This window comes from Megalops cyprinoides, chromosome 6, assembly GCF_013368585.1.
Source record: "Megalops cyprinoides isolate fMegCyp1 chromosome 6, fMegCyp1.pri, whole genome shotgun sequence".
Classification (NCBI taxonomy): Eukaryota; Metazoa; Chordata; class Actinopteri; order Elopiformes; family Megalopidae; genus Megalops; species Megalops cyprinoides.
In genome coordinates this window covers 28,787,256-28,805,308 of record NC_050588.1, presented here as the reverse complement: position 1 = coordinate 28,805,308, position 18,053 = coordinate 28,787,256, and the positions used below count along the sequence as shown (strand labels likewise).

The 18,053-nt window shown below is 44.0% G+C and overlaps 1 protein-coding gene across 3 annotated transcripts in view; it reads right to left on the bottom strand.

The window, feature by feature from the left end:
* Window positions 1-4,538: 4,538 nt before the first annotated feature.
* Window positions 4,539-18,053, bottom strand: part of LOC118779409 (E3 ubiquitin-protein ligase RNF123) — a 103,266-nt gene continuing 89,751 nt past the window's right edge. For all 3 annotated transcript variants that reach the window (XM_036531511.1, XM_036531512.1, XM_036531513.1), the window contains 2 exons: window positions 5,531-5,616; window positions 4,539-4,731 (listed from right to left, as the gene is read on the bottom strand). In XM_036531511.1, coding sequence (XP_036387404.1) covers window positions 4,632-4,731; window positions 5,531-5,616 — 186 coding nt within the window. In that variant the 3' untranslated portion in view covers window positions 4,539-4,631. The remainder of the gene's footprint in view (window positions 4,732-5,530; window positions 5,617-18,053) is intronic.

Sequence of the window (18,053 nt, the reverse complement as noted above, 5' to 3'; positions counted from 1 at the left end):
GGCAGTAAATTTACCCCACAGTAAGGTAAACATCTATGCACAAGTGCTTTATGGACTTTATAACTCAACTGTTTTCACCACTAGATGGGGAGCTTGGTTAGATTTTTATTTTCATCTATTTTTTTTTTACCCAAGTTCCCATGTACTTTTCTGATGACTGTTTCTATCCACTAGATGGCATATTTGGGTTGACAAACTATGTGGTCTTTGTACGAGTGTTGTGACACACCACCTATCTCTGTGTTCCTTCCTACCTTCACCACATGATTAATTTTACAGTGACAGGGACAGAGATCTATATGGGAAGTATACAGGCTTTGCTATGTTGTTATCATAGAAAATCCTTTCATTGTGGAAACCACTGTGGAATCAAATGTATTGTGGGTGATGATGAACAAGGATGGACAGCCTTACTTGTGCAGGACAGTATATGAAATACAAATTCTGATATTTTTTAATTTTATTTCTCACTTTCACAGTCTTTCTTGGAGGTACATTATTTAACAATGCACAAAAAAACAGAATACACATTTTAAATTTTAAGCACGGTAATGTCCTTCTCTGATAGTAAACATGAATTCATCAAGACACCTTTAAAAGTCTAAAGTGTTTCAAGCATCTCGGAGACCCAAATAATCTAGGTTTTCATACACAAAGGTAAACACCTTATGCCAAACCCATAAATGTGAATGGCAGCAGTGAATTTTGAACTGTGCGTAGGGACAAGTGTGCCAAATCAGTTTTCAGAGACTTGAATGGACATCTTTCTCTATGCATTGTGGAGTGAATACTGCTGTAATAACTCTGCTTTTGCATTCTCTAGCCAGGTAAGCACTGTGTCGAGTGCCGGTCATAGCAGAGCATTGCTGCAAAGGCCAGAACTTTGGAAGAACTTTTCATTCATCCACTTCATCATGGCTGACACACTAGGTGAGGCAAGGACAGTCTAGCGTTTGGTTCATTTGGTGTTCAACTCATCTTTCTAGAGTCTTTGTATTTCGAAACAGAAATCTTTATGAAGGTATTAACATGTTTCAAAATGGTGTTATTAGAAGAGTAATTTGGTTTAAGGCATGCAGTTTTTTGAAACTGAAATGGATTATCAATGAAACATACTGTACAATGAAGTGAAAGAAACCAGCAGTGGGGTATTCTCAGGTTCCAAACACATTCTGTTTCAACTCGGTGCAGCTCTCTGGAATCCCTGCCATTTTTTCCCTGGACTGGATCAGTGTTAACACACACTATGAAATACCGCTGTTATAAATTTCAGACAAGGGTATTTATAATGCCAAATGACTTGTTGGTACAATGTTTCAAATGAGAATGCTTCCAAGCACACCCATATATCTCTGCTTTGCGCAAGACAGTTTGTCTCCAGCAATCCTTTACCGAGGCGACACATTGTAAGACTTCATCCTCTACCCTTGGGCGGCGTGAGGGGAAGAGCTCTCTCCTGAACGGTGTGGACAGGTCATGTCAAGTCCTCGTAGCTATTGATCAGGGAGCAGGATGGCTCTTGTTCCTCTATAAATACACGCAAAGCGCTATCAGTGCCCCGCAGGGGGAGGATTAACTTGTGCTGGCCTCCCCTCCCCTCCCTCTGTCCCTCTCCCCTTTCTTCGGGGTGGCTATTTCTGTAGGCGATCTATAAAACCCCACAGCACTATGCCTGGGGTTCTGTTTCTGTGCGCCGGATCAATGGTGAACGGGGGCCTCGCTCCTCACCCGGCTGGAGGGGCGTGATGAGGGAGGGTGGGAGGAGAAGGAGGTGGTGCAAGGGACACTGGGAGGACAGATATAAAAACTGCCGCTACTATGCCTTTCCTTCATGACTGCTGCCAACCTGGACAGCGTACACAAGGACAGGCAGGGAGAGCTGGCCGCAGGGCTGGGACCTAGACACAGATGAAATGGAAGATCCAAAGGCGCGGCGCCTTTCAGGAGGATACGGGTTTATCACTAATTTAGCAAAGATGGGAGACCATCCTGTCATTATGCTGTGGTTGCCAGCGGGCCTGTGCTCAAGATGGGCTCAAAGGGTCAGCCTACAGGTTTGTTATAATGAAGGCCACTGAGGATGCAAGCTGTAGCTCAGTATTAGAAGTAACCAACGTCAACTCACATTTATTGGCATACAAGAATTACAATAGTTGAAAAATACAACGTAGTGGTATGACCTTTCCCTTTTCATGGACCAGTTGTACTCCAGCATTTTTTGTTCTGTGGCTCAGATGAGTGAGGCTTTCAAATGGATGAATCCAGCGTATTCTCAAAGCACTTTATCCAGCTCAGTCCTCAGTGAAGTCTACCTCTGTCCCTTTGCGAATCACTCCCCTGCAAAGCCTCTGCTCTCTGCCTCATGCCAAAAAAACTACAGCAGTCAAACAGCTTAGGATAAATAATTTAATGCTGTTACACCATCAATATATGTGCACTCTCACAAAGGGAAAATAAAAAGCAATAAACCACTCCCCTCCAAAAAAAAAAAAAAAAGAAAAAAAAGAAAACAAAAGCCATCAACAGTCCACTTAGTATTGCTTATACAACCTACAGCTCTCTCGGCCAGCAAAGCAAAAACCTGAGGCTGGGGACCCTTGACTTTCATAGAAATCTCAGCAACATCACACACCACACACATGCACACACACACGCACACACACATGTACACACACACACCTGTGTTCACATACAGGTATACTGTCTGTGTCAGGGGTTCCCAAACTGATCACGTCACACAACCCCCGAACCCCACCCTACATTATCCCCAAACCCTCTTGTCACTGGTTCACTTCTATTATCCCCCAGTCCATTTGACCAGACGCCACAACCCTTGCTATTCCCAAATCATCGATCCCAATGAGTGTAACAGCCCCTCAGAACAACACTAAGTCTTTTTGTTTTTTTTTTTGGTGTATAAAAGCATACATCAGTGCTGCACCAATCACTCTCTAAAAAGGGATTGGCGATTCAGTGGATGTGCGCTGAGTTTTACTTGTGTTTACTTCACTAACGCGTATCAAGCAAGCTTCCGTTCCAGTGGGCACACTCCCCCAGGGACCCCAGGTGGTGCAGCCCCCCACCCCCCACCCCCCGGCCTCGCCCCCACCCCCACCCCCTGCCATTACCTCAGAGAGGAGCGGCTTTCGGGCAGGAGGGCGGGTGAGAAATCACACGGACGTAATTTTATTACCGGTAACAACGACGATAGGTTCAAATAAGTCTAAAAGCACTTTGCTCACTGTGAGGGCGTGCTGAGTGACATTTCTCATCGGAAAAATGGACGAATTTGCCGTGAATCATGACAAACGGGGGTGACAGCAGGTTAAAATGTGAAAGCATGGCGAAAGGTGAAATATAATTCATACCCAATATAGCGGGTTGCAGAGGGCAGGGCGGGAGACGAGGTGACTTCATGAGGATGTGCAACACAGTCTTTACACAGCAAACGATGCGTACCGAAGGAAAATATGAGGATATACGTACAACAGAGATATTCACCAGCATTCTGGTCTCCCTCCCAATATTCCGGTCCCCACAAAACATGAGCTTAGACTCGTTCAAAACAAAACTGAACGGGTGAGGATGGTGACGCTGAGAGCTACTGGAAATAAGAAACTGCCGGTTGGAAGGGGCCCTGTTCATTTCAGACAACAGTTTGCCTGTGAAAAGACGGGGCAGGGTGATGATTGATGCCCGGAGAGAGACTAATTGAAAAGAGTGGTCATGGGAAGAGGTGAAGGGGGGCAGCTGCAGCGGAGAAGGGGGGGGCCGTAATGATGGATAATCTCTCTCCGCCTCTCCTCCGTCACTCCTGCCCGGCTCACCGAGCAGGTGTCACTCCCCCAGCTCCTCATATCCCGCTCCTTTCGCCCCGCTGTGGAGACACGGTCAAACTGGGCTTTCGTTCATGTAAGAAAAAAAAAAACCCGCCTGTTGCTGCCAATTATTTCATCCCAGCACCAACCCTGAGCAGCCCACAGAGAACCTGAAGGAAAGAGGGTTTTGTTTGCTTTTATTTCTGTTTTTTTTTTTTTTTTAACATTATTTTATTTTTCCCCTCACTGTACATAGCAATGACAGGCACTGAAGGGCGCTGTACCTGTGATCCTCTGGTACATTATGCTGCTGCACACACACACACACACACACACACATGCACACACACGCACGCACACGCACACGCACACGCACACGCACACACACGCACGCACACACACTCATACACACACACACACACACTCATACACACTCACATACACACACACACTCGTGCGCATGCGTACGCACACACACACACATAGACACACACCAGGGCTCTGGGCTTTGGGACCCCGACAGCAGGTGGGCCCTGAGGGAGGAGTGAGTGTGGAAGGTGACCAGGGAAGTGTGTGTATGTGTGAGGGAGAGGTGTTGTATGTGTATGTATATATGTGCGTGTGCGTGTGTGTGTCTGTGTGTGTGTGTGTGTGTGTGTGTGTGTGTGTGTGTGAGAGACAGAAGGAAAGGTGTGATATATGGGTGTGTGTATGTGCATGTGTTTGTATGCGAGTGTGAGGGAGAGGTGCGGTGTGTATGCTGCATGTGTGTGAGGCAGCCCCTCCGTCTGGTGTATGCTCTCGGGAGGGGTGCTAAGAGGAGGCCGGCTTGCTGTAGTCTTCCACGCCAGTGATGGTGGCCTTGCAGAAGAAGCAGTCCTTGTTGTTCATCAGATGCTGGTTAATACAGGCTCTGTGAGAGATGCAAGAAAATTTATGACTTTAATCATATCTCAGTTCCAAAAAAGCCAAAATCACCTGGCCAATTATCTTACAAATATTTCTTAGATGTCTATATGCTTAAAATATGAATGAACCACATATTAAATTGTCATAAATTCAGTTTTACTTGGTTTTTTTCTTTTTGGGTGTCTGAATTCGTGTGAAGAAATCAAGGATTTCTTCAAGGATCCTTTCTTTCAAGGATCAAGGCACTAAGCTAAACACATGGTTTTACTTACGTCAAAGATTTAACTTTGCAGAGGTATTAGTCTATAGGACAATATATCAATACGTTAACAGAAACCCTTACCAAAGGAAACTTAAGATGCCTACCATTTAAAACTTTATACAGTTTCTGATCTATGTGTACTTCACAATTTAAAAATGTACACAATCTCTGACTTATGTGTACAGTTTGTTTTAGGCTGGAAAATCTGAGCAAAAGTACCTTGCCCGTGTGTACATTAGCAATGTTCAGCATGTTCCAGAGTTCACTGTTATCACCACTATATCACACAGTGCCCAATCATGGATATGGAACTGACGTCAGATAGATTTATTAAATGTTACTTGCATTCCCCAATAAAGCATTTACGCTAATATGTGCTAAGTAACCACAAACATCCATTAATATTACAAGTAGATGACTGCCACATATTAATTTCCTAAGTAAGTAACAATAACCCAGATCTAATCAAACAGCTGCGGCATTTGAGTAAAATATGGGAAGGGTCGCCACGAGGCTGGCATGTAAAGTGCTGATAACTCACTTGCAGGACTTGTGGGAGCAGGGCTTGAAGATGGCAGAGATTGGATGTGCATAGCAGATAGGACAAAGGTCCTCCTCGCTGGTGGGCTGGGAAGACAAGCATTACATTAGGTTATTTATCTGCTTGGCAGCAGCCCATACGCGGAGAGAGTCACGCAGCTTAAATTTTATCCCTTTACACAGATGGATATTTACTGAAGCACTGCCCGTCAGGAGGCTCGCTCAAGGTTAAAGCAACAGCTTCCCTAGCTGGGAATCAAACCTGCAACGTTCTGGCCCTAACCACTGTGTTACACCGTTGCCCAAGCAAAGCCGCTAGTACAGCTGCACCGACAGTGTTAATGACTGAAACGCATCCAAACAAATAAGCTCGTGACACTACATGACAATGCTTTCAATGGCAATGCGATTAACCCTGTAATGCGTGGTGAAAAGAAGATGTGCCAACAGGATGTCTGTCTGCCTCCTGGCATCTCTGCGGGATGCCCCCCCCCCCCATGCCTCTAACCCTGGCATTAGCCCTGTCAGTCCGCCACTGGGGCAGTACTGCTGCAGATATGTTCTGGTTCTGCACACGTTTTGCCCCCTGCCGGAGATGATCCGAACGCCCACCCCCCCTCCTCCTGTGCCCTGCTACCTCCGCTGATCGGCCATCCCCGACCTCGCGGCGGCCCTGCCCTCTCTCTCTCCGCGACTCGGCATCTGCCAGCGTCTCCCGCCGCCACTTCGACGGGGGCCTCGGCGCACTGCTGTCAGCTCATTAACGCCTGACCCGCGCTCTCAGCGGATTCATCACAAATCAATCACCGCGGCCAAACAAACACCCCGCCGTAAATAAACCGTCATGGCGAGACGCTGCGGCTCCGTGGAGCGGGACCCAACGAGCAGCTGGAGCCATCGCACAGACCCGCACACACCTGGCCAGCTGGCCAAGACAAACACTAATAATATTAAGACTACAGAATACCCTTGAGAGGCCTTTTCTTTAGCTGATCTTGTAGTTTAGACACACAAGACCCATCCATGACATGTCGGTAATAAAGCTGAGAAACATACTGCTAGTAGGATGTAAGCCCTGCCATCTGATACATGACAGACAGTAACATATATTTTATATTCATAAATAAATCAAAAGTAGATCATTTTTCTTGTGACATCTTGAAACTATGCTTTTTATGCGGGCCCACAATAACCCCAGGCAATAATAACTCCGGGCTACAGTTCCCCATTTCAGCAAAACAGATGTACAGAATGTCACTACACAAACAGACATCTGTACAAAAACGCCTGGAGCTCAGCAAAGGAAATAACATATATATACGCTGTGCACCAATAAAGCTGTGCTTCATTTCCAACGTCCACACAGCTATAGAACTGAGACCACACTGTGTAAAAAAAAAAACAGCAGGTTTGTTACTGAAAATCCTTCATTGCTGCACGACAGAGCCATGGCACTGAGTGGGAGTGAGGGTCAGCAGACAGCTATAGTGGTGCAGGGCAGGTGCTGCAAACACACACCAGAGTCTACATGACCCCTGCAACCTCCTGCCTGTTTCATCACCACCCTGCCTTAGTCCCCTCAAATCCACTTCCACTGCAGAGCTGTACCAGGACTGACTCACTCAGTCCAGGTTCCATGTGGTTTTCCATTATCCCTCTTATTCTGCTGAACTGCATCAGTTCAGCCTGGTGGTGTTCCTGGCACTGGCCTGTTTACTGACTGAGCTGTGGGCGAGTCAGTGAGCTGAGGAGATGAACACAGAAGTAAGGATGGAGCCGGCTGCTGTCGCCGGTCACAGACTGCAAGCAGAGGTAGACAGAGGTAACGCGGTGTCTATGGTATATCTTTTTTTTCCTGGGAAAACTTCAGCCATAGACTGCAGAATAAGTCCAGACAGTCGTTGTGATCTCGCCAGACAAGCACATTCAGGATGTTTTAAGGTAATGCAATGGACAATGCTGTAGCACCAGGCCTGCTTTAGCTCCATCTTATCCTAGCCTGGTTCCAGCTCTAGAGTGGAAAATGTCTATAAACTGTATCAAAATTGAACACTGAGCTGTGGGTCTTAAATATAGGTCTGAGGCTTAGTGTCAGGTCAGAGGATCGCTTTACTGGAACAGCCATTTTCCCGATGCTGAAAACGACAGATAAAAATGCTACTTGAGATCGTCTCTGCCCTCCAATATCAACTCTTCCCCTTAATCCTCAGAGATTCTTTTAATCTGCACACTTTAAGCGAGATGTCCTCTGCAGCCTAAGGGGGGGAGAGAGCACTGCAAAGTGTTAATTGAGTCCTCTGTGCCGATTCCACAGGGAGAGGAGATGAAAGCGGGGCCTGACAGAGGTCTGACAGGAACAGGTCCTGAGAACCCGCCTCAGGTCCTCCATTTCCCCAATCTCTTCTTCTCTGCAACACTGCCAATTAGAGCCTCCGGTCTCCTCACCCCCCTGCTGCTGGATCTCAGAGACGGCGCTTCAAACACGCAAGGCTACAGCACATAGCCACACGGTTTGACACAGACACTGACACACATTCCCTACTAGCACTTACAGCATTGTAAGAAACAATCCTTAAAATGTGTTCAATCTATTACGCTTTAAATCAATTTGGCCATGACAAGAAATAACAGGGAAAAAGAAGGCGAGTCTCAGGGAATATAAAAACCAGGGATGCCCGATTTGCTTAATCACTTCTGAGATGAAGACCTCTAGGGGCAAGTATTGGCTTAAGGTAACTCCTACTTCGGAAACCCAGCTGCGGAGAGGAAGACAGAGAGAAAGAAGGTAGGGGAGAGTGCTTCATTTTTGAGTGTATCGCTTGAATAAAGTCTTTGCCCTTTGAATTATTGTCACTGGGACAAAAGGCAACAGAGCTACAACAGTTTCTTTTAAAAAAAAAATAATAATAAAAAAAACTCCTGTGCTGGGCAAAATGACCTGTTTTTTTAAAGTAATTTCTTTTTCTTTTGTTAAGGAAAAGTTTGTCAGATAAGTTCTAGGTCTGGACAGGGGATAAGGTGTTTTTGTCAGTGTTTATGTGCATCTGTGTGTCCTTCCGTTCTCAAAGCTGACCCATTCCCAGTGGCTCAGAGATTGGGTTTCTATCTGGAGTCAGTGTGGAGGTGAAGGAAATACAAACCCCCAAATCTCCCTGCCTCTCTTCTGTCCTCCCCCCTCCTTCCCTGCAGATGTCTAGACACATCCATTCTGTCAGAATGTCCTGAGTTACCATTATCTCCCCCCAGCCAGGAAAAAGACAGGACTTCAGATTTAAATGAAATCACCAAGGACTGCACTGACAACTAGAGCTCTGTCCCACAGATCATGAGAGTGTCTGCCTTACACTGCAGTATATCATATCGTTCTGATGACAACATTACTACACATTTAAAAAAAGTAACATAACTGGAAAAGAACTCCTTAGGAGGAAACAACTATGTTGTGTGGAACAATGGTAAAGACAAAAGTGAAAAAGTACAATTTGTGTGGTGGCTGAGTAGGCAGCATGTGGGTGTGGCTAAAATACTGCCATCTCCTGGCCACTTTTACACTTTACCTGTTAGTGGGAAAAGAAATTACTGCCATCTGTTGCCAATTGACAAGCAATAATTTCTGGCATTAAAGGGCTCTCTGCTTACACTCAGAAGTGAAGGAAGGAGAAGCTATGGGTTCTATTACAAAAAAGATCTGAGGTCAGACAGTAGCTTTCCCAACGTTGAACTTTTGTCTTTGAGATTATTTACTTTTGATTCATTTTGCTGGGGTTTGTACTGGAGATTTTTTCCCTCTGTAATTCTTCTGTTTTGAGCCTTTTTCTTATCTAATCATTTTTGTTGCTTTAAAACAGTGACTGGCTCTTAGGCTGCGCTGCTCCATGTAAAACACCGACCCCAGATTGTCACAGCACACGCATATCCATAAAATCATTCATCTGTCCACAGTCCTAATTCTCTGCCTGCTTTCAATGTTCTTGTCTGTAAACAGAGAATATGTGTCTATATCATTTTGTCCCCATCTGTGCAAACAAGTGTTTAGCTTAAGGAACATGGGAACAGATGGGGAGCTTTCATCAAGCTACCGTTTGCTGATTTTAAGCATCAAGTTTCGGATTTAAGCACATCTTTATCCATCTAGCTCCATGCATTGATGGTGCTTGAAAGATTATTGTTAGTGGCAGATTACTTCCTTAATTGCACATAGTGGAATACAAAGATAGCTCACTGGTCAGTGATTGGTACAAGATTGGTAACTAAGAAGGTCAGGAATATTTCACAAGAGAGTTCCATTTTTTTTCAATCCACAGACCTGTGGGGACCTGTGTCAAAAGCTCCAGGCCCAGAGACAGTCCCTGCAGCAGCCTGAACTGGAACTGCTCGGTGCTGATCTGCATACACACAGCTGTCTCCACTCAGCTCATCAACCAGCTGCAATGCAGTTTAAGATTAATACAGGGGAAACCCAGCAATTGGAGAGAAGAGACAGATGACCAGACCTCCCTGATTTGAGCACTTGGCCCTTGCCACCTCTTCTTTCTCCCCATTTTCCCAAAAGTCGCCCTGACAAAGGCCAGCCTTTCAATGCCCTTGCATCAAGACAAAGCCCTGTCCTTCCTCCTCCTAGCCTGTTCTCTGCTGCTGACAGAGCTGACAGCCTCGGCTAACTTGCTGTGGACTCTAATGTTAATTTCCTCATATTGCTTATTCACTCAAATCACTCTCTTAAAAAGCACCGAAGCACCGCAGCACAGATCTTTAACCTTAGCCTTGGGCCATTAAAGTCAAATTAGGCCTTGTTTACTGGCAAATCTGATTTTTTGAGATCCAGAATTTCTCACTGTCACACTCATTCTCTCATGGGCCACACGTCCAGTTCTGTGTGTCCAGACTAAGATCACTGTCTCACCTCATGTTCAGACATTATACGACCTATTAAAAATGTTTGGAATCCATGCAATACAGCTGCATTTATTGTTTTAGTCCTGCAAATGTTGTGCGACAGGGAAGACACAAAGTATGATGAGCAGACAACGTCACCTAAGGTGGCTGCTGTTGGCAGCCTTCACTGCGACAGCATGATAGTGATCAATGACAGAAGGCTAATAATCTCTACAGTGTCATGCCAGGACTACAAAACCTTGTCAAATGTCACAGGAATCTGCATTCAGGACAGAGTGGCAGATTGGAATGTTTTGACTGAAATTCAGTCCCAGAAAAATCCAAAAATTACCACCAGAGGTGGTTTGGAACAGATTTTGACTGAGCCATTCAGCAAGAGCTTTCACGGGTCAAAAAAGAACAGATGTGTCAAAAAATCAGATATATTCCCAGTATAAACAAAGTCTCATTGTCTCATAAACCTCTCGCTTCCTGTCTTGCCATTCCTCACCCACAGCCACTGGAAACAGGAGGAAACAAACTCATTGAAGAATTTATAGTCCGCTGACTACCACCAGTGAATTCCACCCCCCCCCCCCATGAAAATATGCTAATTATTTTCTGAACATAAATCTCGGAGTCTTAGCTAATGACCAGCTCCAGGAGAATTCTATTTGCTGTAATATATCCTCTGGTGGCTGTTGGTTTGGAGAAGACAATGAAATGCATTGCGGCATCCTGAACTCTATGAGATGAAAAGGTACATCTGACCTACAGCTGAACTCCGCCCCTGGAAACCTCGCGGCACAGGCAGGGCTTATGGGTTAGGTAACCCCTAGAGAGAGATCAGAATTAAGGTCTCATTTCATTATCCAGAAATGAATTTGCAGCAGGACTGCGTGCCACTCATCCAAGACAGTATGAGATGACTGCTCTGATTCCCCTTAGAGACTACCATGAAAATGAACTTTTCTTTCTATAATTAACACTGTCAAGAACTTTTTGTTTCTTGACAGTTCCTGTGGGATACCTTTTTTTTTCTTTTCAATGATTTCCTTCATCTTTGTCATCTAAGTTGAAATTAAATTCCTTATCATCCACCTCCCCAGCTCCATTTGTTCACTAGGATGGACTGTTTGCACTGCCAGCAATATTCTCCGGCACTAAGCTTTTTCTTATAGCTGAAGTTCAGGGCTTTTATGATCTGAGAGACTGTCAAACACTCACCTCACCACGGTCACCATGACACGGCTCTATATAAAATAAAAGCAGCTGGACTGATTTATGGTAAGGCAAACCACAGGAAAAATTTCAGGAGAGCAAAGTGAATGGCTGACTGTGACCTTTTCCTGGTCACTGCAGTTTGTATAACAGTCACTGAGAGTGAGTGAGGTAGCGTGGAGTAGTGAGGCAGATCTGTCCAATGAGGGCTGGCTACATTTAAAAGTAAATCATTAAAAATCCTGGAATATCCTCTTCTCCAGGGGTCTCTGCTTCCAAAAATAACAGCAAGACGTGGCAGCTGAGGGATGGGGCTCGATCATGGAATCACTTCCATTTGCATTAGTTTTTTTTTTTTTTCCCCTCTTCCCCTCCTCTTATCAGGTTTCTGGTGCAGGGGAAGTGGCGTTTTCCATCATGTTTCCAGAGCGAAGGTCATTCTGCATTATGCAGGCACCTCAGTGCAGCCACAGTCGTCGGGGCCATGTGCACTACTGTGCTGCACTGCACAAACTATAACGAAAATGAGGACTAAAATGGTCTAGAAATCTCCCCCCCTCTCCTTCCACATTGCCTTCCCTACCTCCCACACACACTCCGTCCATCTGGTATCCACGACAAAACATCCCTCCCAAGACCACGCTGCATTTACAGTCAGAGTCTTGCACTATAATAAGAGACACACCGCTTTAACAAATTACAGCGACCCAATTTTCACACTTATTCCACACTTGGCTTCTTCACATTTGAGAAGCTCTGTTATGAGGATAGTTGTATAAAAACTGGTGTAGAAACAAAGCTTAATATTGCCCATGCAAAGCAAGATCCTTTGTTCATAGCAAACGTCAACAGGAAAAGCCTCTGAAAACAAGTTCTCCACTACATAAAGTGCTACAGTATTATGCTGAGGCATAGCTTAGTCTGTGAGGGCAAAATGTACACCTACACACATGTGTTCTCAAAAACATCCCACTATATCAGATAATGTATGGAGAAAAATCCCCATATTCAGGTAAAAGATGTTCTGTCCCACAGTTTAGATCCTGGTTTATTCTTACTATGTGTGCAGTTTCCATTCAACATAATCGTTGCCCACCAGAATGAAAATTTTCCCTATAGCTTTACATGCACAACATATATAGCCCGATAAATAAGCATCTCCTCTCAGAACCTCATTGTTACAGAATGACAAATTATCAAATGAGATTTTTCTATGAGATTCAGTGCTTTCATACACTCATTCATCTGCTTCATTTTGACAATTTAGCCAGATATATTTGTTGCTATTCAGGAGGTGTTGTTTTCCAGCACTGTTTTCTAACAGACAACTGGGACAGCCCAGGGAGGTCTGATTGGACAGTTTTTAATTGAGACATTAGAATACCCCGCTGCACTGTTCTCGCATCGTTAGCTTTGGATTATTATAGCACAAGGAGGTAACAGCACTGGGAATAGGGAAGGACCGTGCTTGTGCTCGGGAACATGGAAGTGTAATACACCTGACAGGTTCGAGACATTGGTTACACTTGGAAAAGACATGAGAACATATTAAAATCACAATGCACTGAGATCATGAACAGAAAAGGAGCTAATGAATTAAAAAACATACACACAAGCACACACACGCATACACACATGCACCCATGCACAAATACACACACTCACGCGCACATAGTATATATACTCGCAGGGATTAAACTTTCATTTGATCTTTTTTCATGTGAAGATCTTAAATATCCCGTTAACACAAAGATGGACTCAGCAAATTATGATGGTGTCCCTTTTAAATGGAATTTAGAGTTATGTGCAGTGGAAGTGCAGATATGATTCAGAGGGCCCGGGGCGGCTGGCAAAATCCTCCCATCCTTTCTGCGATGGTTGTGATAGCTTTCTCCCTGACTGAGCTGAATGTGCTGATCTGGCACAACCGAGAGGTATTTCACAAAGAAGCTCAGCAGGGCCTGGCTTTCCGACTGATTGTGCAAGTTGTTCAAGGGCCTAGACAATAAACTTTTAACATATTGCACAGGAGTGCAAGGCTTCATTAAGCTGAGCTGAGGAAACAAACCTCAGTATCACATCAGAGGGAGAAGACAGATCGTACTTGTTGGGACCCCAGTTAAGTTCAGCTTAATGCAAGGTATTTTACTGTCTTTGCTGGTATGTTTCCAAATGACAGGCATCTCTCAGTCAATGAACTTCTGTTCTGATCCTATCTACTCCACCACCTGTGCTCTGACACTTCCCTAAGACAGAAAGCCTATTGATTTCCGGTTTAGGAGAATGTAGTCTCAAGCGATGACAAAACAGTGATGAATTTTTCATATTGAATTTGCTAATCTTTGATCTGCTCAAGATGAAGAACAAGCTTTCGGCAGATTCTGGTTCTGGTTCATGCAAGAGCCTGCAGTATTTGAAATGCTAAATTCAAATGCAAGCAGAAATGCGTGGTGAGGCTCACCTCTGCTGTCTGTTCTGTGCAGAAGTAAGGTTGCTCGTTCATGCATGTCTAATGCTTCCTTACACCATGACACTGCAGTCGACCACAGCTGTTTCCAGCTCCTCTGCAGGCTGTGAATAGTGGCCACGGCGCAAGATCATTCCAGTTAACAAGCTCATGCCTCTGCCCCTCACTCCCAACTGAATTAGTACAAAAACAGGAGCCAGTTGTATAAGTAGATTACGTAGAACTGATGGCATCCTTTACAACAGAAAGCAATAGCGCCTAAATGGTCCTTCCTAACAAGAGACACTCAACATTTTCAATAAGGCAGCCATCCATTCCTGCAGTATAGCTTTCTGGAAGTGTAATTTTATTTATTATTCATTTCATAAAGACCGAACATATGATCGTCTTCTCTTTTGCATATGAGTGTTAAAGTACATTTTGACTATGCTTTGGTGTAGCTGGTTTGTTGGCATGCACATTACCATGTTGTGGGAATCTCTGTAAGCCTGTCTCACTATAAAACCGTCTCATTGCTTTGTGCTCCTATGACTGCACTATGAGTGAGTCAGGTAAATAAGGTGAGCGCTTTCCGTAATTAAAATTCAGCCTCCTAAGTTAGCAGAACATCCCTCTTGCTGACTCCTCTGTCTTTTTTGCTGTTTTTTTGTTTTTCTTTTCTTTTTTTTTACCCCTTGCAATGCCCGCAATCTAGGTTCATGTACTTCACAAGGTTCAATTTAGTGCTGCTGCCAGTCCAGGCCCATTACTCTAACAGCACACAGCAGCTGCGTCAGCACCACATATTCAGTCTCGATTCCACAGGGACCTGGCAGCAGGACTTTCCAGGTGAAAAACACAAAGACCTTCAGGGGCTTCATGCAGCTGTAGGACAGAGGCCCATGTGCACCTTGAAACCCGAGCCAGATGTCAATGGGTGACCTTTTCTGATGCATGTGCATATTGATGGCTGGTAATTTAACGATTTAACAGGGGATGGTGGCGGTGGGTCTATCCCTCAGACTCCTACCCCATAGAAAAGTGCGCGAGATCCTGGACCAGGGGTCAGATTCACATATGGAGCTGCTCTTTCAGCACAGATACCATATAACCACTGGGAGGAAGGCTTTTCAGGGAGGAGGTGTGGTGAAAATTGTCTAATAATTTCATTTGGGAGCAAATCAGAGAAGATCTGCATTTGTAATTCTTAATTAACCACTTTAAAAATGGCTGCATTTTAAAAAGAATAACGTGAGTAATACATATAAATGATCTAAAAATATGAGGCCAAACCCATTTTGTCTCGGATTATTCAAGCTGCCATACATTTTCATTCATATCCAGGTATCGGCATGGTATGAAAAGATGTTTAATCATTATATTTCTGCAGACGGCAGATACAATGAAAAACACAAAAAATATAAAAATAATCCCCCAGAAAAAAAAAACAACATAAAGAGGATGCTTTATCAGTAGGATGGCACAGGGTCTGACTGCCTAAAAATATGAGGCCATTTCTAGCAGCGGCTTTATCTCAGGCATCTTCTATCGAAACGCAAATCTGATGAGGCTGCACAGGGAGTAATGGGACACTGCCGCAGCTCAGGGGCTGTGTTCCGAGCTAAAGCACTCAGCCATTAGGCTGAGAGAAGGCTTCTGTTTGGATATTTGCCAGTCAGTCACAGTGACAGAAGCCCGCTGTAGACCTTTAAGTCAAAGTCCTACATCTTATAAATTGCTGGTTCATTTCATAAAATGGAAATTCTTGGGTTATTTCTCATTTTTACTTTTTTTTTCCCAGATACACAAACTGAAAATTGCTTCATTGCTACAGAGGTTGGGGAACTTGCAAAATGACTATTATTCTGTTGTTTTTCAATTGGCAGTAGACTAAACATTTGTTATTTTGAATTTAGCCCATTGCGTTTTCCCCAGAATCCAGGTCTGATTAAAGAACTACAGTACATGAACCTGATTGCCTTTTTTCATACATGTGACAGAACTGTTCTTGTATGCTGGTTCCATATATCTTTATCTCAAAAGATATTTGTCTTTGTCACACAAATGCAAATAAATGTCCCTTCTGAATCTCTTCCAAGTCTCTCTATGTTGAATGCACTGAGAGGGAATTTGTTTGCCATCAAGAGGATAATTGCAACTCTCCTGAAGGCAAGAACTTCTCAGTGAAAAGGCCAGGTAATTGCGGTGGGCTTTCCCAGGGAGCTGTAGTTCAAACTCATTTTTTTTCCCCGGACACATTCACCTTGATATTCTATCTTTTTCCAGAGGCAGAGAGAGCTGTTCATTCTTTTACGTTCTATGTTTGGGTTTGTACGGATGCCACAAATCTGGTGAGGGCACCACCTACTGTATGTAATTATTCCAGCTGTTTCAGAGACATATGGACAGAAGAGTAAACAACAATATCTCAGCAATTAAAATTATTGAAATTGTCTGTGCAGATAGCTAGGTAGATAACTATACATTGACAAATAGACTACAGGCAAACATGTATATAAAACAGAGAGACAGGTGTGAAAGGACAAAAGATTTTTTTTTTTTTTTTTTACACAGCAAGAGTAAACAGCACTGCTTGACAAATGGGAAGGGACAGCTAATGGAACAGCAATAAGCAGTGATGAAAGCTCTGTTCTTTGCATGGCGGAGAGAAAGGTCAGCTCAGGCAGAACAATTACTGGTAATCAGATGCTACTTTACCACATCCCTCAGACGCCGAGATAGCCGCACTGCCGCCTCCCTTCCATCCCTGCCCACTCACAGCGAGAGAAAAACAACAGTGGCCTCTCTCAGATTGGGCACAAATCAGGTTTGGCACAGAGCGGTATGCCTGGGTGGACTTCAAAAGCTGTTGTTCTTGGCAAACCTACATAAACGAATGTAGGGGACCGTGGAAAAAAAAAAAAAAAAAAACCAAAGACCTAACTAGATGTTAAGCTCCTGGGCAGTCTGACAGCTTTTCAAACACTATAATGATTTAATAAACAGGCTATGGAGCGGTGCATCCCTGTATCGCCTCCAACCGTTCTGGCTCCCTGTCAGTGGAGATGGGTGACGTGTCCCAGGAGGGCACTGACTGAGACTGCAGGACCGGCTCATTAGCATAGGAGGTTACGCTGTCAAAACCTGCTCACAGGTTAATATACCGGCACCAGCTGCCATCTTCCTTCTGTGTCCTGTGTTGTGCTAAGACACCTCTGATCTAGTCCTAAATGGTTCATACTGAAGGTGATTCTCTTGCTTATAGATTTAACTATTGGGGATGTAACGATACCAAAAACTCACGGTACGATAATACCACGATAAAAAGTCCACGATACGATATTTATCACAATATTAAAAACCGATGAAGAATGATGACTTCAAAAAATGCCCTTTACTAAATAATAAATCAGCATTTATTATTCGTATAAAATTTGTTTTTCCTTTTAACTTAAAGTGCTTCTGCTTTCCATCTTTAATAAAATAAAATAAAAGTAACCAGCCATAACCTAAGCATGTGCAAAAAAATTGGCATGAATTGTCTTTGGCAAAGAATGACTGAACTATGTATGTACAACTCCAAAGCAAAAACAATAAAAATTTCGACAAGGAGAGACAGCAGGACACAGCTACACTAGCGAAATAACCATGTAATATCCTGGTAGATTTTGTCACAGTCCCACGACGGCATCGAGACATTTTATCACGAAATTAGATATATATCGTTACATCCCTATTAACTACAGAATGGAAAAATTCGGACAGCGGTTATCATCAATGGTTGCTTACACCACCTGAAAAGCAGAGGCAATGCCGGTGGCGCCGGTCACCTCGTTCAAACGGCATTCATTATGTGTGCAGTACACCGACAGATAAAATGCTTTACACAATAGTAAATCGCACTTGTCATGTTTATCTTCATTTTGTAAATACAGCTAGTGAAGCAGCGAGCTCGCAGACAGCTATGTTGAACGGGTATGGT